At 45.3% G+C, this 18,159-nt stretch overlaps 3 protein-coding genes across 10 annotated transcripts in view; 1 reads left to right on the top strand and 2 right to left on the bottom strand.

Annotated features, from left to right (window-relative positions):
* LOC117749771 (piezo-type mechanosensitive ion channel component 2-like) overlaps window positions 1-1,829 on the top strand; it is a 58,550-nt gene extending 56,721 nt beyond the window's left edge. The window contains exons 54-56 of the mRNA XM_034560514.1: window positions 107-320; window positions 430-571; window positions 653-1,829. Of these exons, the coding sequence (XP_034416405.1) occupies window positions 107-320; window positions 430-571; window positions 653-754 (458 nt within the window). The 3' untranslated portion in view covers window positions 755-1,829. The remainder of the gene's footprint in view (window positions 1-106; window positions 321-429; window positions 572-652) is intronic.
* Window positions 1,830-4,931: 3,102 nt separating this feature from the next.
* Window positions 4,932-6,821, bottom strand: LOC117749871 (transmembrane protein 200C-like). Its single transcript, XM_034560688.1, has 5 exons — window positions 6,721-6,821; window positions 6,435-6,648; window positions 6,221-6,351; window positions 5,303-5,907; window positions 4,932-5,236 (listed from the first exon to the last, which is right to left on the bottom strand). The coding sequence occupies exons 1-5, from the start codon at window positions 6,819-6,821 to the stop codon at window positions 4,932-4,934; spliced, it is 1,356 nt and encodes a 451-aa protein (XP_034416579.1).
* A 5,042-nt stretch (window positions 6,822-11,863) lies between these two features.
* LOC117749458 (lethal(3)malignant brain tumor-like protein 4) overlaps window positions 11,864-18,159 on the bottom strand; it is a 58,465-nt gene continuing 52,169 nt past the window's right edge. For 2 of the 8 annotated variants that reach the window (XM_034560012.1, XM_034560017.1), the window contains 7 exons: window positions 16,191-16,319; window positions 15,915-15,992; window positions 14,914-14,978; window positions 14,263-14,379; window positions 14,001-14,155; window positions 13,843-13,905; window positions 11,864-13,758 (listed from right to left, as the gene is read on the bottom strand). In XM_034560012.1, the coding sequence (XP_034415903.1) occupies window positions 12,961-13,758; window positions 13,843-13,905; window positions 14,001-14,155; window positions 14,263-14,379; window positions 14,914-14,978; window positions 15,915-15,992; window positions 16,191-16,319 (1,405 nt within the window). In that variant the 3' untranslated portion in view covers window positions 11,864-12,960. The remainder of the gene's footprint in view (window positions 13,759-13,842; window positions 13,906-14,000; window positions 14,156-14,262; window positions 14,380-14,913; window positions 14,979-15,914; window positions 15,993-16,190; window positions 16,320-18,159) is intronic. The other 6 variants (XM_034560013.1, XM_034560015.1, XM_034560016.1 and 3 more) reach the window with 6 other exon arrangements.

Genomic DNA, 18,159 nt, shown 5'->3' with positions numbered 1-18,159 from the left:
TAATGTAAGGGATTATAAATCATTATTATAAAGATTCTAAAACACAAAGAGATTCACAGGGTCAGGTAATCTAAAACATTACTGCTCTCCTGTCTGGTCCAATCAGACAACGGCTACAAGGACATCCTGCTGGCCCTGGAGCGGTCGACCAATCAGAGCCGAGAGATCCAGGACTGGTGGATCGTTGACCAACCAGCTGCCAACCTGGTGCCCATTGGAGGCGTAACTTCGCTGAGTGACAAGAGGGAGGCGGGGCTTCAGCTGTTTGTTTTCAGTGATAAAGTCAGTCCTCCGAGTCTGGGCTTCCTGGCTGGATACGGGTACACAACATGACCTTCAATTACTACAGTACCTGTGGTACTATTACTGCTTTAACACATTAATACTATAGTACCTGTAGTACTATCACTGCGTTGTGTCCTCCTGCAGCATCATGGGTCTTTATGCGTCGGTGGTTCTGGTGATCGGGAAGTTTGTGCGTGAGTTCTTCAGTGGGATCAGTCACTCCATCATGTTCGAGGAGCTGCCGTGTGTCGACCGCATTCTCAAACTCTGCACCGACGTCTTCCTGGTACAACAAATACAACTTTATGGACACACCTGTACGGACAGCGTCGGCCGCTGTGATCTGATTGGTTGTTCTTTGTTCCAGGTGAGAGAGACAGGTGAGCTGGAGTTGGAGGAGGAGCTTTACGCCAAACTGATCTTCTTGTATCGATCGCCGGAGACGCTGATCAAATGGACCCGACGCTGACCTCATCGATCAATACCTGTGGGGACATCACGAACTGTGACATCATCATGACAGTTGTCTCTGAATCGGTGGTTCCTCAGTTCTCCTGATGGAACCATTTAAAGAGCATTTACTGAGTTTTTTATTTTGAAGGTTTCCAGAAACATTATTCTCTGTGTGACCAATAGGAGCAGCAAGTGGGCGGAGCTAACCTTCTGATGAACAGGACAGTGGTCGTGTTTCTATTCAGTTGTCAAACAAAAGGCTAACTTTTGAAACGTAGTACGAAATCAGCGTCGTCGTCCCCCCAGACACTAACATGTGATTGGACGGTGCTACTGACATTTCCTCATTGACTTCCTGTCAAACTGGAACTATTAAAGTTATAAATATTTTACGAAACACTTCTGAGGCATCAATCATGTCACACAGCTGCTCTCTTATTTCTGTTAATTTTACTGCTACATTAGCTTCATGTTAGCTGTATGTTTGGTCTACATTAGCTTTGTTAGCTGTATGTTTGGTCTACATTAGCTTCATGTTAGCTGTACGTTTAGTCTACATTAGCTTCATGTTAGCCGTATGTTTGGTCTAGATTAGCTTCATGTTAGCTGTATGTTTAGTCTACATTAGCTTAATGTTAGCCGTATCTTTGGTCTACATTAGCTTTATGTTAGCTGTATATTTGTTCTACATTAGTTTTATGCTAGCCGTATGTTTGGTCTACATTAGCATTATATTAGCCGTATTTTTGGTCTACATTAGCTTCATGTTAGCTGTATGTTTGTTCTACATTAGCTTCATGTTAGCCGTATGTTTGGTCTACATTAGCTTCATGTTAGCCATATGTTTGGTCTAGATTAGCTTCATGTCAGCTCTGTTTGGTGAAAACAGCTGTTCATACAGTCACAACATGACACTGGAATCACAACCACACAGTCTGAGTCGCCTCCTAGTGACAGAAAACTGGAAGTAAATGTAATGTGTGTAGAAACTAGGTATTAATCATTAGATCGTGGTTTATAGTAAATCTGCTCACGTCACTGTATTTTCTAAATGATAAAAACTGTAAACGTGTGTCTTCTGTGAATATTTAAAATAGTGAGTAAGTGAAAATAAAAGACATTTGTTTTTCTTGACAGTCAGCTATTTGTTGAAGCAGACACTTGTTCACGTGCTCATTATCACGATCCAGTTCTGAGACATCTAGTGAGGCTAAAGCACCAGAAAATATGAGACCAAATGTGGACTAAAGCACCAGAAAATATGAGACCAAATGTGGACTAAAGCACCAGAAAATATGAGACCAAATGTGGACTAAAGCACCAGAAAATATGAGACCAAACGTGGACTAAAGCACCAGAAAATATGAGACCAAACGTGGACTAAAGCACCAGAAAATATGAGACCAAACGTGGACTAAAACACCAGAAAATATGAGACCAAACGTGGACTAAAACACCAGAAAATATGAGACCAAACGTGGACTAAAGCACCAGGAAATATGAAACCAAACGTGGACTAAAACACCAGAAAATATGAGACCAAACGTGGACTAAAGCACCAGGAAATATGAGACCAAACGTGGACTAAAGCACCAGGAAATATGAGACCAAACGTGGACTAAAAACACCAGAAAATATGAGACCAAACGTGGACTAAAGCACCAGAAAATATGAGACCAAACGTGGACTAAAAACACCAGAAAATATGAGACCAAACGTGAACTAAAGCACCAGGAAATATGAAACCAAACGTGGACTAAAGCACCAGAAAATATGAGACCAAACGTGGACTAAAGCACCAGGAAATATGAAACCAAACGTGGACTAAAGCACCAGAAAATATGAGACCAAACGTGGACTAAAAACACCAGAAAATATGAGACCAAACGTGGACTAAAAACACCAGAAAATATGAGACCAAACGTGGACTAAAGCACCAGGAAATATGAGACCAAACGTGGACTAAAGCACCAGGAAATATGAGACCAAACGTGGACTAAAAACACCAGAAAATATGAGACCAAACGTGGACTAAAAACACCAGAAAATATGAGACCAAACGTGGACTAAAAACACCAGAAAATATGAGACCAAACGTGGACTAAAAACACCAGAAAATATGAGACCAAACGTGGACTAAAGCACCAGAAAATATGAGACCAAACGTGGACTAAAGCACCAGAAAATATGAGACCAAACGTGGACTAAAGCACCAGGAAATATGAAACCAAACGTGGACTAAAGCACCAGAAAATATGAGACCAAACGTGGATTAAAAACACCAGAAAATATGAGACCAAACGTGGACTAAAAGCACCAGAAAATATGAGACCAAACGTGGACTAAAGCACCAGGAAATATGAAACCAAATGTGGACTAAAGCACCAGAAAATATGAGACCAAACGTGGACTAAAAACACCAGAAAATATGAGACCAAACGTGGACTAAAGCACCAGGAAATATGAGACCAAACGTGGACTAAAGCACCAGGAAATATGAGACCAAACGTGGACTAAAAACACCAGAAAATATGAGACCAAACGTGGACTAAAGCACCAGAAAATATGAGACCAAACGTGGACTAAAAACACCAGAAAATATGAGACCAAACGTGGACTAAAGCACCAGAAAATATGAGACCAAACGTGGACTAAAAACACCAGAAAATATGAGACCAAACGTGGACTAAAAACACCAGAAAATATGAGACCAAACGTGGACTAAAGCACCAGAAAATATGAGACCAAACGTGGACTAAAGCACCAGAAAATATGAGACCAAACGTGAACTAAAGCACCAGAAATATGCGACCAAACGTGGATTAAAGCAAAAGAAAATATGAGCACCAGAAAATATGAGACCAAAGGTGGACTAAAACACCGGAGAATACTGGACCAAACGTGGACTAAAACAGAAAATATGAGACCAAACGTGGACTAAAAACACCAGAAAATATGAGACCAAACGTGGACTAAAAACACCAGAAAATATGAGACCAAACGTGGACTAAAAACACCAGAAAATATGAGACCAAACGTGGACTAAAGCACCAGAAAATATGAGACCAAACGTGGACTAAAGCACCAGAAAATATGAGACCAAACGTGGACTAAAGCACCAGAAAATATGAGACCAAACGTGGACTAAACCACCAGAAATATGCGACCAAACGTGGATTAAAGCAAAAGAAAATATGAGCACCAGAAAATATGAGACCAAAGGTGGACTAAAACACCGGAGAATACTGGACCAAACGTGGACTAAAACAGAAAATATGAGACCAAACGTGGACAAAACACCAGAAGATACCAGACCCAACGTGGACTAAAACAGAAAATATGAGACCAAACGTGGACAAAACACCAGAAGATACCAGACCCAACGTGGACTAAACCTCCAAGAAATACGAGACCAAACGTGGACTAAAACAGCAGAGAAAACTAGACCAAACCAGGACTACTAAATTGGAGAATACTGGACCAAACAGGGCTAAAATGTCCAAGACTACCAGATCAAGGACTATGACATCGTGGAATATTGGATTACCAGAGAATACTGGACCACAGTGGGAGTGGCCAGTAACCGATAAGACAAATATTTGACAACAAAATCAAACTCAGTGTGCTATATTTTGATTTATTGATGGAAATGTTTCTGTTCACATCAGTTAAACAAAACTTACCTCATCGTAACTGTTAAAACTTTAGGAAAAAGTCATCAGCTGATTGGACATTGGAGCAGTTCAGTTTTCAGTGGAAGACGTCGTGGAGCTACAACTTTAAACTCTCAAGCTCAGGTTATGTTATATTATATTATATGAATAGCGTCATGCTGATGGAGATGTTGGGTGGATCATTCATATTGAAGTGATGAACGATGTCTAACATTTCAGGGTCACAGTTTAATCTTTTGAATATATTCATTTAAATAAATAGATCTGTGTTCCGTGACGACTTTAAAAACAGGAAGTGACCTTCAGTGGCGTCTTTCGTCAGGCTTCCACATAATACATAAAATACTACTTAGACACAAATATACCCGATGACGGCATATTAAAACATTCTCTCGTGTCGTATAATAAGCAGGCAGTTTGAAGTAAAACAAGAGAAACGTTGTGCTTCATTCATTCGTCTGTAAGACTCCTTATTGCTACTTCCTGGTGTGATCGATGATGTCATGGTGATGTCATCAGTCACATCGTCAGCTCCGCCTGAGAGATCATCCTCAGCTTCTCCCTGTTGGAGTCCTTCCCCTGTGATGTCACTTCCCCCGACCCCTGTGATGTCACGCGGCGTGATGACATCATCTCGGTGGACTCAAACAATTCCTCCTCTCCGTGGCTCAGCGTGCTGAGCCTCCTGCAGGGGGGGGCCGGCACGGACGAGGAGGAGGAGAGGAGGTGAGACAGGGAGGATAGCGACAGGTGGGAAGGGGAGAGGGAGGAGGAGGAGAGGAGGAGCAGGGCCTGGGAGCCTCCTGGCAGGAAGCTGCAGGAAGCTGCTGGAGTGGAGGAGCACAGAGGAGGTGCACATGCAGGTTCCTCCTCCTCCTCCTCCTCCTCGCCTCCTGTGGCCCAGCTCCCGCCCACCCCCTCCTGGGCCGAGTGCCTCCTGGGGGCGAAGGAGGACCGTGGGCTGCGCAAGGGTAAGGTGAAGGAGCTGAGTGCCTCCTTCTGCAGCGAGGTCCAGCAGGTGGAGGGATGGCGGGGGCTGAAGCTGGGGGGGAGGAAGAGTCTGTGGGCGGAGGGGGGAGGAAGAGCGTCCGGCTGCTCCTGGGAGATACTGAACACTGCGTCTCCTCCACCTCCAACACTGACCTGTCGTCCTCCTCCACCTCCTCCACCTCCACCTCCTCCACCTCCCTCCCTCCTGCTCAGTAAGGAGGCGGGGCAAGTCCTGGGTTTGGCCTCCAGGCTCTTTGATTGGACGTAGTTGACGAGGCCGTTGGGGGGGTTGGTGGAGGAGCAGCGGGCGGAGGAGGCGCAGGAGACGTTGGGCTTGCGGAGGCCGTGGAGGTCGATGACAGTGGAGTAAATGTCTCGCAGGTTGATGACTTTGGTCTTCTTGTCCCGGTTTTCGTGCAAGACGGCGTTCGCACAGATGAAGAGGAAGATCCCGATGCCCATGATGAGAGGACCGAAGACCTTCAGCCTATCAGAGCACAGATACCTGCAGAGACATGTAATACAGCCAATCAGAGACAGCCAGTCCAATATTCTGTATCCGCTCCGTGTTTGGTCTCCACCCCCTCATGAGGGACATATCTGTCTCTTTAGAGGAAAGTAAAGAACCCAGAAAGTCCTAAAAGACTAGAAGGCCCTCCAGGACCCCCACGGTGTCCAGACGGCTCCGTCTCTAACCATCTTCAGGCCAAGTTCTGTTATCAGGTGTAAAAGTAAATCGAAGGTACTTTTACATGTAAAACCACTTGACACTTCTACAAGTACTACTCACCCCGCCACAGCTTCAGACTAGACTTTACCTGTCCAGAAAGTCCTTCAGGAAGCCTCGTGAAAGCCGTCCCGTGGTCCTGTTGACGGTTTCAGTCCGGTTGAATCCTCCTCCTCCTCCTCCTCCTCCTCCTCCTCGGTGTCTCCTCACCTCCTCTTCTCCCTGGAAGCCGTTAGAGAAACAAAACATCTGGTTTAGAAGACCGTCTGAATAAAGACTCATTCCGAAGTGATCCTGGACCCCACCTGAGCCTCAGCAGGTGTGGATCTGCTGGAGGACACCAAAGCCATGGCGGTAGCCTCCTGGGGCTGAGCGCTGTAGAAGAGTCCTTCTCGAGGCCAGTAGCCCAGAGCCGCCATGACCACGCCCACCAGGAGGACCAGGATGCCCAGCGCCGCCACGAGACCCGAGACTGAAAACAGCTTCAACTTTCCCTTCACCACCACCACCTCGTTCCTCCTGAGGGGGCAGGAAGTGACATCATTGTGTCCAGGCAGGTGACATCCCTGTGTGTGTGTGTGTGTGTCTCACCTCTTGTTCTTCTTCTTGTGTGTGTGTGCTTTGTGTGGTTTGGACCTCAGTGAGTCCTGTCGTCGTGCGTTGATCCGCAGGAGGCCGCCAGTCGCGATCATCACCACCCACCAATCAGACGGTGGCTGAGCAGGCTAAGCCCCGCCCACTGCCACCTCAACTGGACTCAGTCACCAACTTCCTGTAGGAGAGACAGGTAGAGGGATAGAGACAAGTAGAGAGACAGACAGGCAGAGAGAGAGAGAGAGAGACACACACAAAAAGAAAGGGAGAGAGAGAGACAGGCAGAGAGAGAGACAGGTAGAGGGAGAGAGAGAGAGAGACAGGTAGAGAGAGAGACACACAGGTAGAGGGAGAGAGAGAGAGACAGGCTGGTTATCTTGTGATTACTGGACAAAAAAAACCCTCAGAAACACACAGAGACACAAAACAACTACAGAGACACAAAACGACCACAGAGACACAAAACAACCTCAGAGACACAAAACAACCTCAGAGACACAAGACGACCTCAGAGACACAAAACAACCTCAGAGACACAAAACAACCTCAGAGACACAAGACGACCACAGAGACACAAGACAACCTCAGAGACACAAAACGACCACAGAGACACAAAACAACCTCAGAGACACAAAACAACCTCAGAGACACAAGACGACCTCAGAGACACAAAACAACCTCAGAGACACAAAACAACCTCAGAGACACAAAACGACCACAGAGACACAAAACAACCTCAGAGACACAAAACAACCTCAGAGACACAAGACGACCTCAGAGACACAAAACAACCTCAGAGACACAAGACGACCTCAGAGACACAAAACAACCTCAGAGACACAAGACAACCTCAGAGACACAAAACAACCTCAGAGACACAAAACAACCTCAGAGACACAAGACGACCTCAGAGACACAAGACGACCACAGAGACACAAGACGACCTCAGAGACACAAAACAACCTCAGAGACACAAAACAACCTCAGAGACACAAGACGACCTCAGAGACACAAAACAACCTCAGAGACACAAAACAACCTCAGAGACACAAAACAACCTCAGAGACACAAGACAACCTCAGAGACACAAAACAACCTCAGAGACACAAGACGACCTCAGAGACACAAAACAACCTCAGAGACACAAAACAACCTCAGAGACACAAGACGACCACAGAGACACAAAACAACCTCAGAGACACAAAACAACCTCAGAGACACAAAACAACCTCAGAGACACAAGACGACCACAGAGACACAAGACAACCTCAGAGACACAAGACAACCTCAGAGACACAAAACAACCTCAGAGACACAAGACGACCTCAGAGACACAAAACAACCTCAGAGACACAAAACAACCTCAGAGACACAAGACGACCACAGAGACACAAAACAACCTCAGAGACACAAAACAACCTCAGAGACACAAAACAACCTCAGAGACACAAAACAACCTCAGAGACACAAGACAACCTCAGAGACACAAGACAACCTCAGAGACACAAGACAACCTCAGAGACACAAAACAACCTCAGAGACACAAGACGACCTCAGAGACACAAAACAACTACAGAGACACAAGACAACCTCAGAGACACAAAACAACCTCAGAGACACAAGACGACCACAGAGACACAAGACAACCTCAGAGACACAAGACGACCACAGAGACACAAGACAACCTCAGAGACACAAAACAACCTCAGAGACACAAGACAACCTCAGAGACACAAGACGACCACAGAGACACAAAACAACTACAGAGACACAAAACAACCTCAGAGACACAAAACAACCTCAGAGACACAAGACCACAGAGACACAAGAAGACCACAGAGACACAAGACAACCTCAGAGACACAAGACGACCACAGAGACACAAAACAACCTCAGAGACACAAGACGACCACAGAGACACAAGAAAACCTCAGACACAAAACAACTACAAAGACACAAGACGACCACAGAGACACAAGACAACCTCAGAGACACAAGAAGACCACAGAGACACAAGACAACCACAGAGACACAAGACAACCTCAGAGACACAAGAAGACCACAGAGACACAAGACAACCTCAGACACAAAACAACTACAGAGACACAAAACAACCTCAGAGACACAAAACAACTACAGAGACACAAGAAGACCACAGAGACACAAGACAACCTCAGAGACACAAAACAACCTCAGAGACACAAAACAACCTCAGAGACACAAGACGACCACAGAGACACAAAACAACTACAGAGACACAAAACAACCTCAGAGACACAAAACAACTACAGAGACACAAGACGACCACAGAGACACAAAACAACCACAGAGACACAAGACAACCTCAGAGACACAAAACAACTACAGAGTCACAAGACAACCTCAGAGACACAAAACAACCTCAGAGACACAAGACGACCTCAGAGACACAAGACAACCTCAGAGACACAAAACAACCTCAGAGACACAAAACAACCTCAGAGACACAAAACAACTACAGAGACACAAGACAACCTCAGAGACACAAAACAACCTCAGAGACACAAGACGACCACAGAGACACAAGACGACCACAGAGACACAAGACGACCACAGAGACACAAGACGACCACAGAGACACAAGACAACCTCAGAGACACAAGACAACCTCAGAGACACAAAACAACCTCAGAGACACAAAACGACCACAGAGACACAAAACGACCACAGAGACACAAGACAACCTCAGAGACACAAAACAACCTCAGAGACACAAGACAACCTCAGAGACACAAAACAACTACAGAGACACAAGACAACCTCAGAGACACAAGACAACCTCAGAGACACAAGACAACCTCAGAGACACAAGAAGACCACAGAGACACAAGACGACCACAGAGACACAAGACAACCTCAGAGACACAAAACAACTACAGAGACACAAGACAACCTCAGAGACACAAGACGACCACAGAGACACAAGACAACCTCAGAGACACAAGACGACCACAGAGACACAAGACAACCTCAGAGACACAAAACAACTACAGAGACACAAGACGACCACAGAGACACAAAACAACCTCAGAGACACAAAACAACCTCAGAGACACAAGACGACAACCTCAGAGACACAAGACAACCTCAGAGACACAAAACAACTACAGAGACACAAGACGACCACAGAGACACAAAACAACCTCAGAGACACAAGACAACCTCAGAGACACAAGACAACCTCAGAGACACAAAACAACTACAAAGACACAAGACGACCACAGAGACACAAAACAACCTCAGAGACACAAGACAACTACAGAGACAAAAGACGACCACAGAGACACAAAACAACCTCAGAGACACAAGACGACCACAGAGACAAAAGACGACCACAGAGACACAAAACAACCTCAGAGACACAAGACGACCACAGAGACAAAAGACGACCACAGAGACACAAAACAACCTCAGAGACACAAAACAACCTCAAAGACACAAGACAACCTCACATTAGGACGTGTTCAGTGCTGTGAAGATAAATCTCCCTTTCGGGACAATAAAGTCGCTCAAAGACACAAATCTACAACAAAGAGACAAAGAACAAACAAAAGAGCTACAGCGACTACATTACCCAACATGCATTGCTGCTCCTCCAAAGGAGTCTCTGTGTACCTCCTCCACCTCCGACAACTATCGATATACTGATCAATAGCAATCAATCCTTCAGTTCATCAATAACATACAGAGAGAGCACAGAAGACAGTATTGATAATCACTACTGATCAACAGTATTGATCCTCATATATCTGTCAGCATTGATCAGTATTGATCAGTACTAGAACACTGGTGTAGTCGATTGATATGCAGCATATTAATCAATCAGCATCTCACCGTTGGAGCGCCGGTCGCTTCATGTTTCGCCTCTTTTCTCTTCATCTTCATCATCCTCCGATGCTTCCTCGTCTTTATCTCTCTCTCTCTCTCTCTCTCTCTCTCTCTCTCTCTCTCTCTCTCTCTCTCTCTCTCTCTCTCTCTCTCTCTCTCTCTCTCTCTCTCTCTCTCTCTCTCTCTCTCTCTCTCTCTCTCTCTCTCTCTCTCTCTCTCTCTCTCTGTTCTGCAGTGATGTTGAGTGTAAATGAATTTCCTTCTCTAGAGAGACAGGTTCCTCCCACTAACACCACACTACCTGTCTGTCTCTCCACCTGTCTGTCCCTGTAAACCTGTTTGTCTCTCCAGCTGTCTGTCAAAGTTATCTCAAACACTGACTTCCACAAACATTATTTTTTCATTATTTTGGTGATCGATTCCTCGTTAACCAATCAGACGTCCCGCTTCACGTCCTCGTTAACCAATCAGACGTCCCGCTTCACGTCCTCGTTAACCAATCAGACGTCCCGCTTCACGTCCTCGTTAACCAATCAGACGTCCCGCTTCACGTCGATGTAGAAAACAGGATTAATAGATTCTGAAGGTCACCGTCTTCATCATCATTAATTCCCCCAGACAGGAAACACGCTTCACACTAACCTGTCTGTCTCTCCGTCTGTCTCTCTGATCCTGGATCTGCTGTGAATCCTCCTCTCTGTCCTCTGATTCTGGGATGCTGCTGTTGCTAGGATACGGAATCAGAGCAGCTCTGCGGCATCTGAATAATTAGTTTCTGTGTTGATATTCTGGAGGACTTTAACACAGTTCCCCCAGATCAGGACTCTGTGAGGACCAGAACCAGGAGAGCAGTGGATTGTGTGGTGAAGACAAAGGAGGAAGATCAAAGCAGTGAGACAAGCTGTCTGACCCCTCCAGAGACTCTGGATCAGGGTCTCTAAGGATCAGGGTGTTTATGGATCAGGGTCTCTACGGATCAGGCTCTTGACGGACCAGGGTCTTGACAGATCAGATCTCTACGGATCAGGGTCTTGACGGATCAGATCTCTACGTGGACCTGAACACCAGAGCTGCTGATTGTCAACTGGAGGAAGACCTCAGTCTCGACCCCTGGTATCCCCAAAACCTCTGTGGACCAGACTTCATCCTGTGGTCCCCCCAGCACAGAGACCAGCACAGAGACCAGCAGAGACCAGGGTCTGCCAAAGAATCGGTGGATCACGATGCTTCAGGTTCAGTAGATGTTCAAGGTCACAAAGGTCGCCTCAACGTCTCTGCTTCAAGAGAAACTTTATTCATTTCATCAAACACGGACACAAACAGCAAAGAAAACAAACATGAACACACCAGACTGAGCATGTGCAGCAGTGTGACATCACAGTGACATCACCAAGGAGGAGGAGTCCGAGCAGGACTGACTGAGGCAGAGAAACAATACAAATATATATATTTATAAACTCTATAATAGAAATCTAGAGATACAATAGATACTCTTCATAATACTACACAGAATACAATTATAAATATAAAGCTGATGTTGTCGCCCTTCACAAAGTGACCAATCACAGCAGAGGAGGCGGGGCTTCTGAATGTTGACAGGAAGTGACAGACCTGCATCCAACAGTCTAAGAAGTGAAATCCTGAGTTCTGGGGACAATGACGTCATATTGTTCTGTCTTTAAAGTGTCATTAGTGGGGGCGGAGCCACAGCATGATGTCATCGAGCGTTACCTGTGAGCCGTGTATTCATGAGCCCCTAGATTCATAAAAACTAGAGCTTCTGATGGCCAGAAGTATTACGTTCTTAATATCTTATAATATTAAAAAGATCAGATTACACTTTCTCAAACATTTTCTCATAATTTAATAAATTTAAGAACTTTTCTGTGTAATTTTAAAACTAACTCATTATCATGAGCCTTTACATCATTTAAACATTTTATGCAATAATAAACTAATAAAGACACTTGTTTATTTATTCATACATAAGACCCTTTCAGGTTAACATGAGACACGTTATTGTTTTTATTAATATGAGAATCTTTGTCATATTAATCTCACATTCAAATTTTTCTTTAGTAAATGGCTTTTTAATCCACATGTATTAACATGTTATTTTATTTTTGTTTACCTGATTCTGCAGCCTGGTCTCTTGTAATATGAAGTTGTTAACAAAAATATGTTTTCACAGAATTATTTATCAGAAATATAAATTAGAAATCAACTTCCTGTGTTTTAGTGGTTTTTTTAAGGTCTCAGACAATCAGCTGGCAACATTCATGCGTTCAAAGAGATTCAAGGTTTTCTTTGTGGAAAAATTAAGAAAACTTTAAGAACATTGTAAACGTCTTTGTGTTTTCAGGTGTTTCTTCATTCTGCTGACGCTAAACGCGTCTGATGGGCTCCGTCTGATTGGCTCCGGTCCTCAGCGTCTGATTGGCTCCGGTCCTCGGCGTCTGATTGGCTCCGGTCCACGGCGTCTGATTGGCTCCGGTCCTCAGCGTCTGATTGGCTCCGGTCCTCAGCGTGCGATTGGCTCTGGTCCACGGCGTCTGATTGGCTCCGGTCCTCAGCGTCTGATTGGCTCCGGTCCTCAGCGTCTGATTGGCTCCGGTCCTCAGCGTGCGATTGGCTCCGGTCCTCGGCGTCTGATTGGCTCCGGTCCTCGGCGTCTGATTGGCTGTGGTCCACGGCGTCTGATTGGCTACGGTCCTCGGCGTCTGATTGGCTACGGTCCACGGCGTCTGATTGGCTCCGGTCCACGGCGTCTGATTGGCTCCGGTTCTCGGCGTCTGATTGGCTCCGGTCCACGGCGTCTGATTGGCTCCGGTCCTCGGCGTCTGATTGGCTCCGGTTCTCGGCGTCTGATTGGCTCCGGTCCTCGGCGTCTGATTGGCTCCGGTCCTCGGCGTCTGATTGGCTCCGGTTCTCGGCGTCTGATTGGCTCCGGTCCTCGGCGTCTGATTGGCTCCGGTCCTCGGCGTCTGATTGGCTCCGGTTCTCGGCGTCTGATTGGCTCCGGTCCTCGGCGTCTGATTGGCTCCGGTTCTCGGCATGTTTGAACATCAGGATGGAGTTGTAAATTTTGAGAGCGGGACCAAGTTTGATTGACATGATCCTGACGATGTCCCGTTGGGTAAGTAGAAGGAAGGCCCGCCCATCGATTTGCTAGACGGACAGAAGCAGGAACCAATGAGATCAGAGCAGGTTCAATGATGAGGTAAATCTACAGCAGCTGATTGGTCGTCTCACCTCGTCTCTGAACTGTTTGGCTTGTTCTTCACAACCAGGAAGAGACTCGATGAAGTCTGATACCTGCAGAGAGACAGACGGGTTAGAGAGAGTGAAACAGGTTAGAGGGAGACAGACGGGTTAGAGAGGGAGACAGACGGGTTAGAGGTCTCTCTGACCTGCTGGACGCTCCAGTGGTGGACCGTCTCCGCTTGGACTCCCGAGATGCCCGGCAGCAGTTTGCGGTGTTGCTCCCAGCAGAGAGAGTGAGACAGGTCGCGGCCGGGCTGCGGCGACATGGCCGACAGGAAGACAGACTGGTGGAGGGACTCTGCTGATGGAGAGACAGACAGGTCAGAGAGACAGACAGGTCAGAGAAACAAGTCTCTCATCGGGACTAGGATTTGCAGCGTTGTGGTTCTGGTTCAGAACCTGTCTCACCCCACTGAGCAGTGAGACAGGCATCATGTGAGCTGAGAGCCCGCAGTCCATCACAACCAACACCGCCGTTACCATGGTGAGCCGTCTCCATGGAAACAGCCACTTCATCGGCTGTTTCTATGGAAACACAATGAGGGGAGAGATAGAGCTCACTATTACGAGGACGCCTGAACGCATCATCATCAACACACCTGTACCTGGCGGTTCAGACTGATCATTCCTTGTCTCCTTTCCTCACCACTTCTCCTAGACCTCGAGAGTTCATACATCACTGCCAACGAAACTACAAACATGTAATATACTAAATATATTTTAATCATTTTGTTTGATTTGTTTATACTTATTGTTCATTTTATTGTTTTGTTACTTATTTGTTACATGTTTAAAGTAAATAAAAACAAATAAGTTAAATCTCTTCTTATGCATCATGAATCTCTTTATGAAAACAATGTTAAACTTTAAATGTTGTCGACTCAATTAAATTCCATTCAGTTTATTTTTTTCATTTTTATTTCCTTTATTATTATTTAAATTCTTAAATGTAATATGCAGAACGGGTGAATAATGAGTAGTAGGCATGGGGGGGGGCGTTATCTCCTTTCCTTAGGAAAGGAAGCGTTGAAGCTCCTTTCCTAAGCGTGTCTACTGTACCTGGAGTGATGTGAAGCTCCTCCTCTTCCTGTTTCACACAGAGGAATTTGGTTGGTTGGAACAGTCTGGGGGCGGAGCCAGTGGAGGAACAGATTCATTAAGAAATAAAGACAGAAAGTTTTATTGAGTGAGCCATTCCTGAACCAATGATTATCGATCATTATTGGTCGGGTTAATGATCAATAATGATCCATTATTGATCGATTATTTAACCCTTGATTCATGATGAATAATTGATTTGTTATTGATTGATTAATGATCAATTATTATGAGTGGGTTGACAGAATCGATCATTAAACTAATCAATGAGTACGAACTGATCACTCTCCAGCTGTTAGTGTCAGTGGTGAAGGAGTTATATACATTATGTATATAACTATATATATATATACACACATAATATATATATATATATACACACATACATAATGAATATAACTATATATATATAGATATAGATATATATCTATATATATATGAAGCCCTCTCACCCGTCTGTCCCTCTCACCTGTCTGTCCCTCTCACCTGTCTGTCAGTCTCACCTGTCTGTCCCTCTCACCTGTCTGTCCCTCTCACCTGTCTGTCCCTCTCACCTGTCTGTCAGTCTCACCTGTCTGTCCCTCTCACCTGTCTGTCAGTCTCACCTGTCTGTCCCTCTCACCTGTCTGTCAGTCTCACCTGTCTGTCCCTCTCACCTGTCTGTCAGTCTCACCTGTCTGTCAGTCTCACCTGTCTGTCCCTCTCACCTGTCTGTCAGTCTCACCTGTCTGTCCCTCTCACCTGTCTGTCCCTCTCACCTGTCTGTCAGTCTCACCTGTCTGTCCCTCTCACCTGTCTGTCAGTCTCACCTGTCTGTCCCTCTCACCTGTCTGTCAGTCTCACCTGTCTGTCCCTCTCACCTGTCTGTCAGTCTCACCTGTCTGTCCCTCTCACCTGTCTGTCAGTCTCACCTGTCTGTCCCTCTCACCTGTCTGTCAGTCTCACCTGTCTGTCCCTCTCACCTGTCTGTCAGTCTCCTCCTCTTCCCTAGAGGAAGCAGCAGAGTTTTGTCTCTGGCCTCCGTCTTCACCAGGACACTCCTAAAAGACAGACAGCTTCATGAATCAATCAATTCAATCAATTAATTAATCAATAATTAATTAATTAATTAATTAATTAATTAAATGAATAAAAGGGGAGATGTCTTCATGCTGTAATTTATTTTTTAACAAAGATTATAAAGAGTTATGTGCAAATAATAAATGAATCATTTAACGAAAAAAGCGGACTATGGTTACCTTTCTGACTGGTTACCGTGGTGATACATGGTGACAGGTACGAGGGTGATGACTCGCTCTCCTCCCAGCCTATCAGGAAGCAGCACCTCCTTACGCATATTAATGTCCGAGTACGGACACCCGAAGGCACTGGGAAGGGCGACAAACGTGACTCAGCAGATAGCAAGCTAGAAGACAGTTAGAAAACGTGACTCGGCAGAAAGAAAACGTGACTCGGCAGAAAGAAAACGTGACTCGGCAGAAAGAAAACGTGACTCGGCAGAAAGAAAACGTGACTCGGCAGAAAGAAAACGTGACTCGGCAGAAAGAAAACGCAAGGTTCTGTGCTTGGACCAATGTTATTTACCTTATATATGCTTCCTTTGGGCAACATTATCAGGAAACACTCCATAAACTTTCATTACTATGCAGATGATACTCAATTATATCTATGGATCAAACCAGAGGAGACCAACCAGCTCGCTAAAATTCAAGAATGTCTTAAAGACATAAAAACATGGATGACCTGCAACTTCCTGATGTTAAACTCAGACAAAACTGAAGTTATTTTACTGGCCCTGAACACCTCAGAGATCAATGATCTGGTGATGTGGTTTCTGTAGATGGCATTGCCCTGGCATCCAACACCACTGTAAAGAATCTCTAGTTATCTTTGACCCAGACTTGTCCTTTAACTCCACGTTAAGCTAATCTTGTCTCAAAAAGATGCAGATAAGCTGGTTCACACGTTTGTTACTTCCAGACTAGATTACTACAACTCCTTATTATCAGGCTGCTCTAATAAGTCTCTTAAATCCCTCCAGTTGATCCAGAATGCTGCAGCTCGTGTACTCACAAAAACTAAGAAAAGAGATCACATGACTCCTGTATTAGCTGCTCTGCACTGGCTCCCTGTAAAATCAAGAATCACATTTAAAATTCTTCTCCTCACCTACAAAGCCTTGATTGGTGATGCACCATCATATCTTAAGGAGCTTGTAGTACCATATTGCTCCACTAGAGAGCTGCTCACTAAATGCGGGGCTACTTGTGGTTCCTAGAGTCCTAAAAAGTAGGATGGGAGCCAGAGCCTTCAGTTATCAAGCTCCTCTTTTATGGAACCAGCTTCCACTTTCAGTCCTGGAGGCAGACACAGTCACCTCATTTAAGAACAGACTTAAGACTTTCCTCTTTAATAGCCCTTATAGTTAGGGCTGAATCAGGTTTGCCCTGGTCCAGCCCCTTGATATGCTGCTATAGGCTTATAGGCTGCTGGGGGATGTTTTAGGATACACTGAGCACCTATCTCCTCTTCTCTCTCTCCTTATGGGTGAATTTACATCTCTCCATTGCACCTTATTAACTCTGCTTCCTCCCCGGAGTCGTTGTGACTTCACGTCTCATAGGGTCCATTGGACCTGGAGGTGTCTGATGCCTCCTACCATGGACCTGCTGATATCCCCCCCCCCCCTCTCTACCTCCTTCTGTTTCATGGATTGTGGAGGTCCATTCATACATATATCTATTGTTCATCTGGTCACATGACATCTATTGTTCATCTGGTCACATGACATCTAGTGTTCATCTGGTCACATGACATCTAGTGTTCATCTGGTCACATGACATCTAGTGTTCATCTGGTCACATGACATCTAGTGTTCATCTGGTCACATGACATCTAGTGTTCATCTGGTCACATGACATCTAGTGTTCATCTGGTCACATGACGTCTAGTGTTCATCTGGTCACATGACATCTATTGTTCATCTGGTCACATGACATCTAGTGTTCATCTGGTCACATGACATCTATTGTTCATCTGGTCACATGACATCTAGTGTTCATCTGGTCACATGACATCTAGTGTTCATCTGGTCACATGACATCTATTGTTCATCTGGTCACATGACATCTAGTGTTCATCTGGTCACATGACATCTATTGTTCATCTGGTCACATGACATCCAGTGTTCATCTGGTCACATGACAT

Source organism: Cyclopterus lumpus, chromosome 20, assembly GCF_009769545.1.
Source record: "Cyclopterus lumpus isolate fCycLum1 chromosome 20, fCycLum1.pri, whole genome shotgun sequence".
Classification (NCBI taxonomy): Eukaryota; Metazoa; Chordata; class Actinopteri; order Perciformes; family Cyclopteridae; genus Cyclopterus; species Cyclopterus lumpus.
Note: the sequence above shows the minus strand (reverse complement) of the source record. Positions and strands in the feature narration are given on the sequence as shown.

Bases quoted from the DNA above. Each gene is read 5' to 3' on its own strand.
- LOC117749871 (XM_034560688.1), bottom strand. From the start codon at position 6,821: ATGATCGCGACTGGCGGCCTCCTGCGGATCAACGCACGACGACAGGAC. The intron at 6,649-6,720 runs GTGAGACACACA...CTGCCCCCTCAG, and splicing joins CACAAGAAGAAGAACAAGAG to GAGGAACGAGGTGGTGGTGG. The intron at 6,352-6,434 runs GTGGGGTCCAGG...AACGGCTTCCAG, and splicing joins CCACACCTGCTGAGGCTCAG to GGAGAAGAGGAGGTGAGGAG.